The sequence below is a fragment of the Daphnia magna genome, unplaced genomic scaffold, assembly GCF_020631705.1.
Source record: "Daphnia magna isolate NIES unplaced genomic scaffold, ASM2063170v1.1 Dm_contigs021, whole genome shotgun sequence".
Taxonomy (NCBI): domain Eukaryota; kingdom Metazoa; phylum Arthropoda; class Branchiopoda; order Diplostraca; family Daphniidae; genus Daphnia; species Daphnia magna.
This window is the reverse complement of record NW_025533118.1, coordinates 976,027-990,497: the sequence shown is the minus strand read 5'-3', so window position 1 is coordinate 990,497 and position 14,471 is coordinate 976,027. Positions and strand designations below refer to the sequence as shown.

General features: G+C 33.3%; 1 protein-coding gene across 3 annotated transcripts in view; it reads right to left on the bottom strand.

Moving 5' to 3' along the window:
- Positions 1-1,608: 1,608 nt before the first annotated feature.
- The window catches only part of LOC116935844 (beta-1,4-galactosyltransferase 4), a 36,365-nt gene continuing 23,502 nt past the window's right edge, over positions 1,609-14,471 (bottom strand). For 2 of the 3 annotated variants that reach the window (XM_032943068.2, XM_032943070.2), the window contains one exon: positions 1,609-2,079. In XM_032943068.2, coding sequence (XP_032798959.1) covers positions 1,698-2,079 — 382 coding nt within the window. In that variant the 3' untranslated portion in view covers positions 1,609-1,697. The remainder of the gene's footprint in view (positions 2,080-14,471) is intronic. The other variant, XM_032943071.2, reaches the window with a different exon arrangement.

Here is a 14,471-nt window from a genome sequence, read left to right as displayed (position 1 = left end):
CTCCCTTGCGTACTCTACAAGAACTTTCAAACTACTTTGCGATTCTCCTTTTCTGATGGCTGTTGTGAACTGCGTACACGTCTTCGTGATCTTACGTCTTGTAGTGGTTCGTAGGCGTGTTAACTGTGCGATTTCTGCGACGACAGGATCAGCGACGACTGCTTGGGCTACTGCTTCTGCTGCTGTGTCCGTGAATGTCATAGCAACAGAAGGGCTAACGGGACGCGACCTTGACGTCACTGCAATTCTTACTGCTGCATTATTTGCAGCAAAAAGGGCTGGATCATTAATGTTGACTGCGGCTCGGACTAGGTAGTTCTGAACAGGGTAACTTAACAAACGATGTTCGTTCGACTAGTCCACGTGGTATCTTGATGATCCGATGACTAACCTTGCTTTAATCGAGATATCTCGCAATCTTCAACTTCTAGTAAAGTTTCGGGTCAGACCAGATGCTCTAGTTGCTTACTGATACTGCTCCGGATCGAAGGACCAAAATTTTTGGTAGCTCCTCAGTTTAGCAGAGAAAAGCTGAGTTGATTCGAGATGGGATATCCTTAAGCTTGTGTTGATGCCAAGGATACAGTTGGCTATAGTGTTGTAAGGACTATAGCGTCACACCTTATGTGTGGGTCGAATACGGCAGTGTTGTATGTACTGCGGAATAGAGTTGGGAGTACACCTTATGTGTGAAGAGAATAAGACGCAGCTAGTCATTTCAGTCTCATAGAAGGAATGTAGGAGTATTAGCAGCCTGGTGGGACATGCAACATGCGCCACCAGTGGTCGAAAAATACAGCTATAGTCGTTCTACTATAATAAGTTTTCTATGGAATGAAAAAACAAAATTTGGGTCGCAGAAACAACAAAATTTAGGGAATAAAAGTAGGGTAAAAAATAATTTGATTACACAAAAATTAACTTGAGCTTATTCTTTTAACGGGGGAAAAAATTACAAGTTCGTGCGATTTTTTGTTTGAAAGATATGCACGAAAGAAAAAAGGGACATTTTTGGGGGGTACACTAACAAAAGTAATGGCGGCGCGAAACTGGGAAAAGGTGGAAATTTTGTACACCTGAACGCACATATACCGTTCAGGATACAACACGCTCATAGATGCGCCACACATCAAACAATAGCAAACTCATCGATGAGTATGCTGATTTTTTTTATTTGCTTGTCTTTTACGCCTGAACCGTAAAGTTAAAAAAAATATGGGGGGATGTAGTGCCATAAGAAGCCATGTAAAAAGGGACGAAAAACGACAAAGTGCACAATAATTTGGGTGGGTACTGTATAAGAATTAATTTTAGCTTTTATTGGATCAAACTGAAGAACAAACAAACGGTAACTATAATCAAGTAGACATAACATTAAATTATTTTTTTTAAATTATTATTCAAAATTTTTGGGGGCCACCAAACAAAATTGAAAAACCAACCTACACTTGCTTACGGTTTAACCTTCAAGCTTTGCGACTTACACGTTGGGAGATGAGTGGGAAGATTTTTTGTTTCAATTGCTTGCGTGTCAATTGACCTCATTTTCTGTCTATTTTTTGGTGCACCTTTTTTTTACCGTGTAGAAATCAGTGTAACAACTTTATATCTATTTAGGCTATATCTGTATATATATTCATTTAGCCAATGTATTCAAACGTCCAGTCTCGCAATCAACCATATTCTGTTCAATACATTTATCCAGAAGTAAGCGGAGTTTGTTGAATATCCGCGAGAACATGGGTGAATAGAGGAGTCAGCTGTACATGTAGTTTTATATAGCTAAGATTGCTTAGTCCATCGTTTATTAGACGATATTTCCATCCGTCAAGCAACAAATCACGATCTGGATTAGATTTTTCTTTCCGATGGTCAATCATTCTGTAACGTACAATATTACCGAAGGAAGGTTCATCGTCGGTTATCCGTATTACTGTAAGGTTATGGTGGAGCACTCGCCTAAACAAATCATCGTCCTCGCTGCCCCATCCCCAAAACAAGTTTGAAAAGCCATTAATTAGTTGAAAATCGTTAACGGTAAATGCGCTGACGCCTCCTAAGTGTTGTTTTGGAGTTTGTCTATTGACGTTAAAGAAAAGAAAAAAAAATTAAGGTAGAGTGGAATAAATCTAAACGGTAGGCAGTGGAAAAAAGTTCTCTCTTTCTACCTATATGAAACAATGTTTAAAAAGTACACCACTATTTCGGGGTTAATTGCCCGAAAAATTCAGCAAATGAGATATGGGGTTCTCAGCCCCGAAAACTTTGTATCGTATCGCAATACAAAATTTTTGGGGTTATTAACCCTAAATTTGTGGGGTATTATAGGTACGGAATGAAAAATAGTTTGGCATTTAAAAGGAATCAAACACTAGATGTTTCAATTCGTAGTCCGATGCTTTACCACTGAGCTACATTCCATAAATAATAATAAATATCTTTTGAAATATAATTAAAGTCGGTTAGGTGATAGGAATATTAAGGGGAAAATTTTTTGAGATATGGTAACATTCGATTTTACGTGCTGAAATTCTAATTCGAACATCGCCGATTCATAAAATTTGTGAAGTTGATAAATAAACCTTGACTTAAATTAATGTAGTTAAAAAACATTAAATGAGCAACCCAAAAAAAGAGTCTGTTTTAACAGTGTAAAAGAAAACTTGATTTTAAAAGTTATTCCTTCACAGCTTAAGAATTTTGTATGATTTTAAGTATTGCTTCTCACTGTGGAAATTTTTTTTTTATTTGTAAGATTTATCAAACTGTATTATTCTACAACAAAGCCCAGTCTTTCCTAATTGAAAAAAGACCAGATAATTTTCAAATTGCTCAGAATCTCTTAAAAATGAAGAATTTCATGTCTATCAGTTTCATCCTGCCTCTTTTCGTTCCTGTTTGTATGTAGACTACTTTTATGAATAATATGCCTGCGTCGTTTCTTCGAAAAGATCTTTCTCTTTGTTTACAAACCTCAAAATTTCTGGGATAGGGGAGGGTGGGGCTAATTGGTACAATTTTTTTTATTTCTTCTCTGGTTTCTTTCATTTTTCATGTTTTGACACCCAAAAATTGTAAAAGAAAGCTCAAATAACCAGCTTTCTTGTGCTATTTTTAAATTTGATCTACGTTGAAGAATTCATATCGAAATCAACGTTCAAAAAGCTCAAAAAAATTTGCCTTAATGCACCACTAACGGGGTAAGTTGGCAGTAATAGTGGGGTAAAATGGCCCCATGTATTTCAAATACGGATTTCAGTGAAATGTTGATGTTGTAAACAAACTAGAATAACGTTACAATAAACAAAAATCCTATAGTTTTTTTAGAGTGGGAAACTCAGAAATAAGTTGTGATAACTTACATAAAGATTAATAGCCTTAAATGCAAAAAATTAAAAAAAATATACATAATTCATGCAATCATTTCACAGGTGAACATCGTATAAAGTGAAACACCTAAAATGTGCCAAATTTTGGCCTCTAATGCATACCACTGTTCACCATAAGTCATATCTAGCAAAAATTCGACTTACAATTCCCTGACATTTTGACAGGCCATGTACTATACATATGCATGCATAATGCCTATGCCGACATGCCCCATGTTGCAATGTATCAACTTGCCCCAACTCGGGGTTTATTCAAATAAAAAATTTTATATTTCTTTTATAATTGATTAAAACAAATCCATTGTTACAGTTCAATAGAGGACACAATTTTCTATAAAACTAATATTTTTTAAAAATTATATGCATACCAAGAAAAGATAAAATTTATGAATACCAAGCACGTAACTATTATGCATTTGACACAAAAAATTTCGTTATGTTCTATTTCCTAAACTCTTTGGGATAAATTTATAAAACTTTGCACAAATGTGCGCACGATAAACATCTTTGACTATGAATTATTTCAATAAAACCTCTTTCACACAATTCTTCTAAATTAGGAATTGCAAACTTGCCCTCCTGCCAACTAGCCCCACTCTCCCCTACGCTTAGATTTTTTCGGGTGTTGATTTTTCTTATCCGCAGATATACGCCAATTTTACTTTATAAAATCAATGTTATATGGTCATAAACACTATAAAACATTATTTTTGCTTAAAAATCATACACAGCAGTGGTAGAGTACTTATTTTGCCATTTAAGTGTTCTCTGTACACTGAACAGTACTTTAAAATTAAAGTAGGGATTTAAGCATACTGAAATAGGAAAGTTACACACTTTAATTCGTTTTTACCATACTTAAACTAAAATAGTTAGACTTATCACATTGAACATACTTAAAAAACTGTAAAAGTTTTTAGATAAGTGTTTTTAAAGGAATAAAGTACTTTAAAAAAATAAAGTTCTATAAGTCAAGGTACTTTATTTTTATTTAAATACTTATTTGTTAAAAAGAAACTTTTCATTAAGTATTTTATGAAAAAGCAAGTGCTTTTATACTTTTATTTCAATTTCCCGTCGCCTACGTTACCTCATACACCGTCTAGTCTGCATATTAGCTGATGCCTTTACTGTTAAAAAGGTTAAAAGTTTTTCGGGGGTTTTAACCACGAAAAAATTGTCACCGATCGAATTTTTCGTAGCGGATACGAAATAACTGGAATTTAAAATACATTTTTTTTTGTAACACGAAATTTTTTGGGCTTAAACCCCATAAATTGGAACCCAAAAAATCAGTGTTTAAAAATGTATTACAAATAGAGAGAAAAGAAACTAATAGTACATAAAAATACTGTATAATAAAATTTTTGCTCATAATTTTATTGTGTTCACGGACTTTCAAATAATTACAGCAAAAAGTTTTCACCCCCAAATATTTTTAAACCCTTCGAATTCGTCGTAAATTGAATATTAAAAATTTTACAATATAAATTTCTATCAATCTGCGATGTTCGAAAACGAAAACAATATTTTAGGACGTAATATCAAATGTTTCAAAATCTTTTCAAACTTTTCGCAAAATTTTTCTACCATCCACGCGCTTAAATTGTAATTAATTGTAAAGATATTTGGAAGTTGTCTTGAATCAAACGTAGCTCAGTGATAAGACACTGGGCTGGAAATCCAATGATCGGTTTTAAGGTTCAGTGGTTCTAATCCCGTTCTTAATAAATATATATTGAAAAACAATGAGATAAAACTACAAAATTTGGTAGTTTAATCCTAAAATATTAGGCAAAAGAAACCCCTTGTCTATTATTGTGGAAATCGCCCTAAATTTTTCTGGGTTTTAACCTCAAAACTGGTAGAACGAAAAATTTGGGGCTTTTCGCACGAAAAAAGTGTGATGATTTTTAACAGTGTTCTGCTACAAACGTCAATTAAGAAACAAGATAAGTTTTTTAATGTTCATATGAAAGAGAAGCTCTTTCTACGACCTGTGGTGTGAATCGTCGTTGTCCATTCACCATACTAGGGTACGTTAATCCAACTAAAATATTTTCACATGAGTTTATGCACGTTGGGAACGAGGGCGTTTTCGGTTTTGAAAACATTTTTGTGAGGAAACAAAAAAATTTCTAAGATCTTATTTTAATCCCCGATATGGATAGCAAAATAACATAATATTTATATATAAACAAAACCGAGTGCTTAGAGAGGCTGGCTTCCCGGGTAGGAATTTTATCTAGGTCCAATGTTGTTGCCGATACAGAATCGGCCATTGGTTCAGGATCAGAATCGCACATCGGCCCGGGTCATTTCCAACTTGAGTCGCCAAACCTTGTCCATTTCTGCTATGCCAATATTACACATGTATTTTGGTAGAACACCGGCAAGCAGTGTTGATCCGGGATTAATTTATCAATATTGGCATAACAGAAATGGACAAGGTTTGGCGACTCAAGTTGGAAATTACCCGGGCCGATGTGCGATTTCGATATGCAGCCAATAATGGCGCAAAACCACATTGTATCAATGTTAAAAATTGAACACCTAACCAATGTTATAAATTTATTTTGGTAGAACATTGGCGAGCAGTGTTTATCCGGGATAATTTTATCAGTAGTGGCATAACAGAAATGGACAAGGTTTGACGACTCAAGTTGGAAATGACCCGGGCCGATGTGCGATTTCGATATGCAGCCAATAATGGCGCAAAACAACATTGGACCAACATTCAACATTCCAACATAAAAAATTAAATAGTAGCCTAAAGCAAAACAATAGCTTTATTCATCGTAACATAAAGTAACGACAGACCTAGCCGGATATGCCGGATTTGAACCCTAGACCACTGTACATTAACTTCCTCTTTCAGACGCTTTATCCACTTAGCTATTTCTAAACATATCAAGTAATATGTTTTCCGGAGTAATTCCGGAATTTGGTTAAAAACTTAGAAAAAATTTCCCAGTGAAAACCAAAGTTAGTTTAAATTTAGTACGTGGTTACAGTTTTATTATTTTTACTGATTATAGATACTAATTTACACAACAATCATTTGATTTTCATGTTTAATCGTTAATTTAGACCAAACATTTCAAAAATACAAAAAAAAATGTAATTAAAAATAACAAATTTAAAAAGCACACCCGGGTAGGAAACAATACTGACCATTCTGTTTTCTTCATCCGATGTTGATTTTAGGTCGGTTCACATCGTAAATGCGTTATCAGTTACATGAGATTGGTCCATGGCTGGAAAAATATTGGAATGTGGTTTTCCAAAAACCAAATCAATTCCATCCTGGGCCATTCTTAGAAATTTGAGTTTTAACGATGCATGTATCCCGCTACTAAACCAATGTCGATACAATTTCGAACCTTTGCTGTTGTTCGATATCGACTAGCCAATAATAATCCAATGTCCAAAACCCAAATTTCAACGATTTATATATCCCAATATTTATCCAATGTCAATACAATTTCGAATTTTTGATGCTGTTTGATATCGAAAAACCAATAGTACCCCAAAGTCAGAAATTCAAGTTTAAACGATATATATATCCATATACTAATCCAATGTTGGTACCATTCCAAATTTTAGCTGCTGTTCGATATCAAAATGCCAATAGTACCCCAAAGTCAAAAACCCAAGTTCAAACGATGTATATATCTATCTACTAATCCAATGTTGGTACAATATCAAAATTTTGCTCTTGTTCGATATTGAAATGCCAATAGTACCCCAAAGTCAGAAACCCAAGTTTAAACGAAATATATATCCATGTACAAATCCAATGTTGGTACAATTTCAAATTTTTGCTCTTGTTCGATATCGAAATGCCAATAGTACCCCAAAGTCAGAAACCCAAGTTTAAACGATATTTATATATCCATATACTAATCCAATTTTGGTACAATTTCAAATTTTTGCTTTTGTTCGATATTGATTAGCCAACAGTAAACCAATGTCAGAAATCGATGTTTATCTCCCGATACTAATCTAATGTTGAAACAATTTCGAATTTTTGCTGTTGATCGATATCAATTTGACAATACTAAACCAAATTTAGGAAAAAAAGATTAAATGATCTATATATTCCGATACTAATCCAATGTCGATACAATTTCGAATTTATGTTATTGTTCGATATATACCCGGGCAGGAAACAACATTCGCCAGAACTAATCCGATGTTCGTATATAGGCTTGGATTGATGCACAAAAAAACAAGCTTTCTATTGGCAAGCCAATGCTCGGCCAATGATGGAATTCTGCACTTATATCAGTTATCGAATGACGAGACAAGGTAACATCGTAGGACCTATGTTAAAAATTCCTCGCTAAAATTAAACCCGGTTCCAAAAACCAGTTCCAAACACAGGGTGTTTACCGTTCCCCGACTTCTACCCCAAAACTATACATATATACATACATACCAATAATATTATCGTTAAACAACAACAAAAATTCGTATCGCATCGACATTTGGTTGGTATCGTGGTATAAAGATCGTTTAATCTTGTTTGTCCAATATTGGCTTATAATTGGCTAATCGATATCGATCAAGAGCAAAAAATTGAAATTATACCAACATTGGATTAGAATATGGATATATAAATCGTTTAAACGTCTGTTTCTCACTTTGGGATACTATTGGCATTTCGATATCGAACAGCAGCAAAAATTCGAAATTGTACCAGTATTGGATTAGTATATGGATATATATATCGTTTAAACTTGATTTTCTAACTATGGGGTACTAGTGGCATTTTGATATCGAACAGCAGCAAAACTTCAAAATTGTACCAACATTGGATTACTATATGGATATATGTATCGTTTAAGCTTCGGTTTCTGACTTTGGGGTACTAGTGGCATTTCGATATCAAACAGCAGCAAAAATTCGAAATTGTACCAACATTGGATTAGTATATGGATATATGTATCGTTTAAACTTGGGTTTCTGTTTTTGGGGTACAATTGGCATTTCGATATCGAACAGCAGCAAAAATTCGAAATTGTATTGACATTGGATAAATATTGGGATATATACATCGTTGAAATTTGTTTTTTGGACATTGGGTTATTATTGGCTTGTCGATATCGAACAACAGCAAAGGTTCGAAATTGTATCTACATTGGTTTAGTAGCGGGATACATGCATCGTTAAAAATCAACTTTCTAAGAATGGCCCAGGATGGAATTGAGTTGGTTTTTGAAAAACCACATTCCAATATTTTTCCAACCATGGACCAATCTCATGTAACTTATAACGCATTTACGACGTGAACCGACCTAAAATCAACATCGGATTAAGAATGGTCAGTATTGTTTCCTACCCGGGACTTGTGATATTATTACATAGAGGTTCCTAATTTAATCCCCACAAAAGACTAACCTTTTTTTGTTTTTCAAGTATGTTAGCAAACTTAATTACGAAGCTAGGAATTGCAGATGAGTAAAGTTGCAGAGGAGCAAATTTTAAGTAGGATAATTAAATAAGTAGAATGAGCCTTTTATTATAAGTATGAAAGATAACTATACTCTGCGTTATAGCAAGAAGTTATAGCTACCAAATCAATGACTGACATGGCATAGCGTTAAAGTGTGAAACTTTGAACATAATACTCTATGGTTGAAGTGTCATTCCTGGCAAACTTTTTTTTCTAAATTAGCCTAAAAATAGTTTTAAAAACTACTTAAAATTTGTATTTTCTATGTCTTAGGTATACTCCCAATTTTTGATATCTACTTTTTCACTACTTTTGGCTACCATTTGGTAACGAAATGAAACATGCTGCTTTTTAGTAGAAGTCGCTACTATTTGGACGGAGAACCGTCAATTTTTTTAAAAGTAGGGTACTCTACCATGATCATCTACCATCTTGTTTACCATTCGCATTAGTAGACTAGTCTATCATTACAAAAATGTAAAAAATTGAAGTCTTTGATGGAAATTGAATCCGAGACCACGTATTTTAAATATTTACAAAAGGGCACTTTTACCACTCAGCAATTTGACCGATTAAACTTAGTTTCTTGCGGTTTATGAGGGATCCAAATAAAAACTTTGAACAAATTTTTCTCGAAAAACTATAGCATGTTTACATTTAAAACATATTAGTAAGTGTTAACAGTTAAATCCTACTTTTACCAAATAGATACTATTGTACACTATTATTTCTACACAGTGGCGACAAAATACTTAATTTTTGATACTTAAAAAAGGCAAGCCTACTAGATTTTTTTTTCGTACTTAATTTCTATAAGATACTTAATTCTAATAGGCTACTGAAAAATTCAGTAACTTGAGGTTAATTTTTGGAAAAAAGAGTTACCCGTGCTAGGATTTGAATCGTTGACTTTTAAATTCACTGTCTTATACTCTACCGCTGCGCCACATCAGTTATTAAAATATGAATAATTTAGCTAAATATTGTGATAAGATAGATAAAGTGATTGAAAATTTTCGGAAAATTTTTTGACACATTTACGAACATGTGATTTTGCAGCTAACCAGCTAAAGTTTTTAATACATTGAAAAGTAATAATCGTACAAAATGTATTTCATAAAATTTAAGTGGCATATATTTCAGAAATTAAAGAAAATTAACATCAAAAAATTTTAAGCAAGGTTCAAAAACCCAGAAATCCCTTAGATTAAATAACTGATTTGTATTTATAACTAGTAACTTAGTTCAGGCAACCTGTCATGAGATGGGCTTGTGTTTGCCAAAAAATAGTTAGCCTTATTGCTAAATTTAAGTTTGGTTCCTTAAGATTAACACATGGTTTTGAGAATGAAGAAGTTTTAGTCACCGATACTTGTGAAAAGGTGATGTAACCAAATATAGGGTTTTTGTAAAATTTTCATTGCATATTAAACCTAGTCTACCTAACAATAGAGGCCATTATTTAACAGTGCAGTTGATGCATTTCATATGATTAAAATGACTGATTGTATATGTTGACTTGAAATCAAAACCTGACCGATTGGGCACTTTCAAAGATTTGCCAGTTGTTAAACCAAGGTGACATCAGTTTGCCAAATTATTGTAATAATAAGTATTAATAGCCAAAGTCCTAATATTATTGTATAATATCATTTTAAAATATTAATTAATCCTAATTTAAAGATTGTTAGGTAATCCTTACAAGCATATATACATCAGTAATTCAGTATCCTACGCAGGATACTTTAATATTTTAAATACTTAAAAAGCCTTTTGTCATACTAAAAAAATTTTTTCAATGCTTAAAATCGATAGGATAGGTATGAAACTGGGTTTCAGTAGGGAAATCAAAATTTTAAATATCTTTTTTCAAAATCAGGTATCGTTTAAGGATACTTAATTTTTTCAGTAGCTTTTTTCTACTGAAAGACCCTTAATTAAGTATTCAGTCGCTGCTGTGTATCTTTTTCATGTTTAATCGCAAATTTTACCCAAATATTTCAAAAAAACAACACAAATTCTTTGACATTTAAAAAGCTAAAGTTGAAATCAGGGAAATAAAATCAAAGAAAACGTGACAAATTTATAAAGGGAAGTAAAATTCACTTGCAAGTCATCAGAAGTAAAAATTGTTTTCTCTTCAAGTTTTGTTAAGTTATTTGCGAACAAAAAGTGTTACATGTCCTTGGAATCGCCTCTCTATATTTGTAGTGATTTCGCATTTTAGTCTGCTAATCCTTACTTTATGGTAAAAACGCATTCGTCTACCATATGGTAGATCATCTCCCATTTCCCTACTAGCTAAAAGTAAACAAAATTTTTTACCATTTCCCTACATTTTTCGTTCTCATAGTAGGGGAGAGTGGGGCTGGTTGGCAGGAGGGCAATTAGACAATTCTTAATTTAGAAGAACTGTATCAAAGACATTTTAATGAAATAGTTTATGGTCAAAGGTGTTTATTGTGCGCACATTTGGGCAATGTTGCGAAAGGGGCAATTTTCAAAAAATCTGATTTTTTCTAAAATTAATTTAAAATTCCCATTTGGCCCTATATTGAATCTTTTGATCCCTAAAAATCGGTCATGAAATGACGCTTCCATTCATTTTCATAACATATTTACTAAAAATTAAAAATTATAAAAATAGAAAATTGAGTTTTTTGCTGTCTCCCTGAGAGGCGACCAGCCTAACTCACTAGCGAACCTGGTGGGGAATCTTTGAAACCCTTACTGAACACGCACCGCTCTGAAGATAGGACGATGGTGTACCTTTCCTATTATATCGTGGTCCAATGTTGTTGCCGATCTAGAATCGGTCATCACTCATCAGTTTAAGATTCAAATCACACATCGGCGCGGGTCGTTTTCAACTTGAAATGTCATGCTTTACCCGTTTCTAATAAGCCAATGTTGTTAAATAAAGGTTCGACGATGTTCCACCAGAAACGAATTTTAATGTTGGCACAGCAGACATGGACTACACTGTTAAAAAGGGTACCACTTATTTGGGGTTGTCAACCCCGAAAAATGTGAAGTTGTACGAAATTTTGACTTTTTTCGAAAACTTCGGGGTTTTAACTACTATTCGCATTTTTTCAAATTCAATGCAAATATTTTAGACAAATAACCCCGAAATTTTTGGGCTGTATCCCAGAAATTTCAGGGTTTGTTATAAAGAGAAAGATATTTTTGAAGAAACGACGCAGGTATATATTATTCATAAAAGTAGGCATACAAACAGGAACGAAAAGAGGCAGGATGAAACTGATAGACATGAAATTCTTCAGTTTTAAGAGATTCTGAGCAATTTGAAAATTATCTGGTCTTTTTTCAATTAGGAAAGACTGGACTTTGTTATAGAATAATACAGTTCGATAAATCTTACCAATAAAAAAAATTTTCCACAGTGAGAAGCAGTATTTAAAATCATACCAAATTCTTGAGCTGTGTGAAATAATGGTACCAAAAATCAAGCTTTCTTTTACACTGTTAAAACACATACTAATGTTTTGGATAGCTGATTTAATGTTTTTTAATTACATCAATTTAAGTTAAGTTATATTTATCAACTTCACAAATTTTATGAATCGGCGATGTTCAAAAACAGAATTTCAGCACGTAAAATCGAATGTTACCATATCTTTAAAAATTTCCCCCTAAATTTTCTATCACCTAACCGACTTTAATTATATTTGAAGTGATGTTTGCTAATAATATTCCAGCGAATGGAGCTAAGTGGTAAAGCATTGGACTGCGAATCGGAAGATCTGGTGTTTAACTCCCGTGGCAGAGTAACCTTTTTTCTCTTTCTGTACCTATAATACCCCACAAATTTAGGGTTAATAACCCCACAAATTTTGTATTGCGATACGATACAAGTTTTCGGGGCTGAGAACCCCAGACCTCATTTGCCGATTTTTCGGGCAATTAACCCCGAAATAGTGGTGTACTTTTTTAATAGTGTAGGTTAGGCGAATCAAGTTGGAAATGAACCGGGCTTATGTGCGATTTCGATTTGCAGCCAATAACGGCGCAAAACAATATTGGGCCAACATTAAGAATTCCAACATCAAAAATTAAACAGTAGCATAAAACAAAACAACAGCTTTATTAACCGTAAAATGAAAGAGTGGAAAAACTAGCCTGATTTAAACCCTATACCACTACCCAGGTAAAAAAGTACTACATTGCACTACAATAAAATTATAATGTAGCCAAGTAAACAATCATTTTACTATAGTGAACGCTGTAAAATAAAAGTAACATAAAGTGGGCGTATTTTTTTCTTTGTTTCAATATCAGTATTACTAACATACACTACTGTTTCACTATCCCAGGTAAAAAAATACTATATTCCACGACAATAAAATGATAATGTAGCCAAGTAAACTATCATTTTACGGTAGTGAACGCAGTAAAATAAAAGTAACACTAAGTGGGTGTATTTTTTTCTTTGTTTCAATATCAGTAGGGGAGGGTGGGGCTTGTTGGTACAATTTTTTTTATTTCTTCTCTGGTTTCTTTAATTTTTCATATTTTGACACCCAAAAAATTGTTAAAAAAGCTCAGATAACCAGCTTTCTCGTGCTATTTTTTTATTTGATCTACGTTGAAGAATTCATATCGAAATCAACGTTCAAAAAGCTAAAAAAAATTTGCCTACATGCCCAACTAATGGGGTAAGTTGGCAGTGGTAGTGGGGTAAGTTGGCCCCATGTATTTCAAATACGGATTTCAGTGAAATGTTGATGTTGTAAACAAACTAGAATAACATTACAATAAACAAAAATTCTATAGTTATTTTAGAGTGGGAAACTCAGAAATAAGTTGTGATAACTTACATAAAGATTAATAGCCTTAAATGCAAAAAATTAAAAAAAATATACATAATTCAGGCAAACATTTCACAGGTGAACATCGTATAAAGTGAAACACTTAAAATTTGCCAAATTTTGGCCTACCACTGTTCACCAATGCATACCACTGTTCACCATAAGTCATATCTAGCAAAAATTTGACTTACAATTCCCTGACATTTTGACAGGCCATGTACTCTATACATATGCATGTATAATGCCTATGCCGACATGCCCCATGTTGCAATGTATCAACTGGCCCCAACCCGGGGTTTATTCAAATAAAAATTTTTATTACTCCTTTATAATTGATTAAATCAAATCCATTGTTACAGTTCGATAGAGGACACAATTTTCTATAAAACTAATATTTTTTAAAAATTATATGCATACCAAGAAAAGATCAAATTGATGAATACCAAGCACGCAACTATTGTGGATTTGACGCAAAAAATTTTGTTATTTTCTATTTCCTAAACTATTTGGGATAAATTTAAAAAACTTTGCACAAATGTGCGCACGATAAACATCTTTGACTATGAATTATTTCAATAAAACCTCTTTCACACAATTCGTCTAAATTAAGAATTGCAAACTTGCCCTCCTGCCAACTAGCCCCACTCTCCCCTATTAGTAACACACACTACTGTTTCACTAATGACAACTACACGTTTACTTGGACACACTTTGTTTTCAGTAGTGTTCACTGTATATTTACTGACACAAACAGCTGTTTTAATATAGTAATTGCTGTTTCACTACATTGGG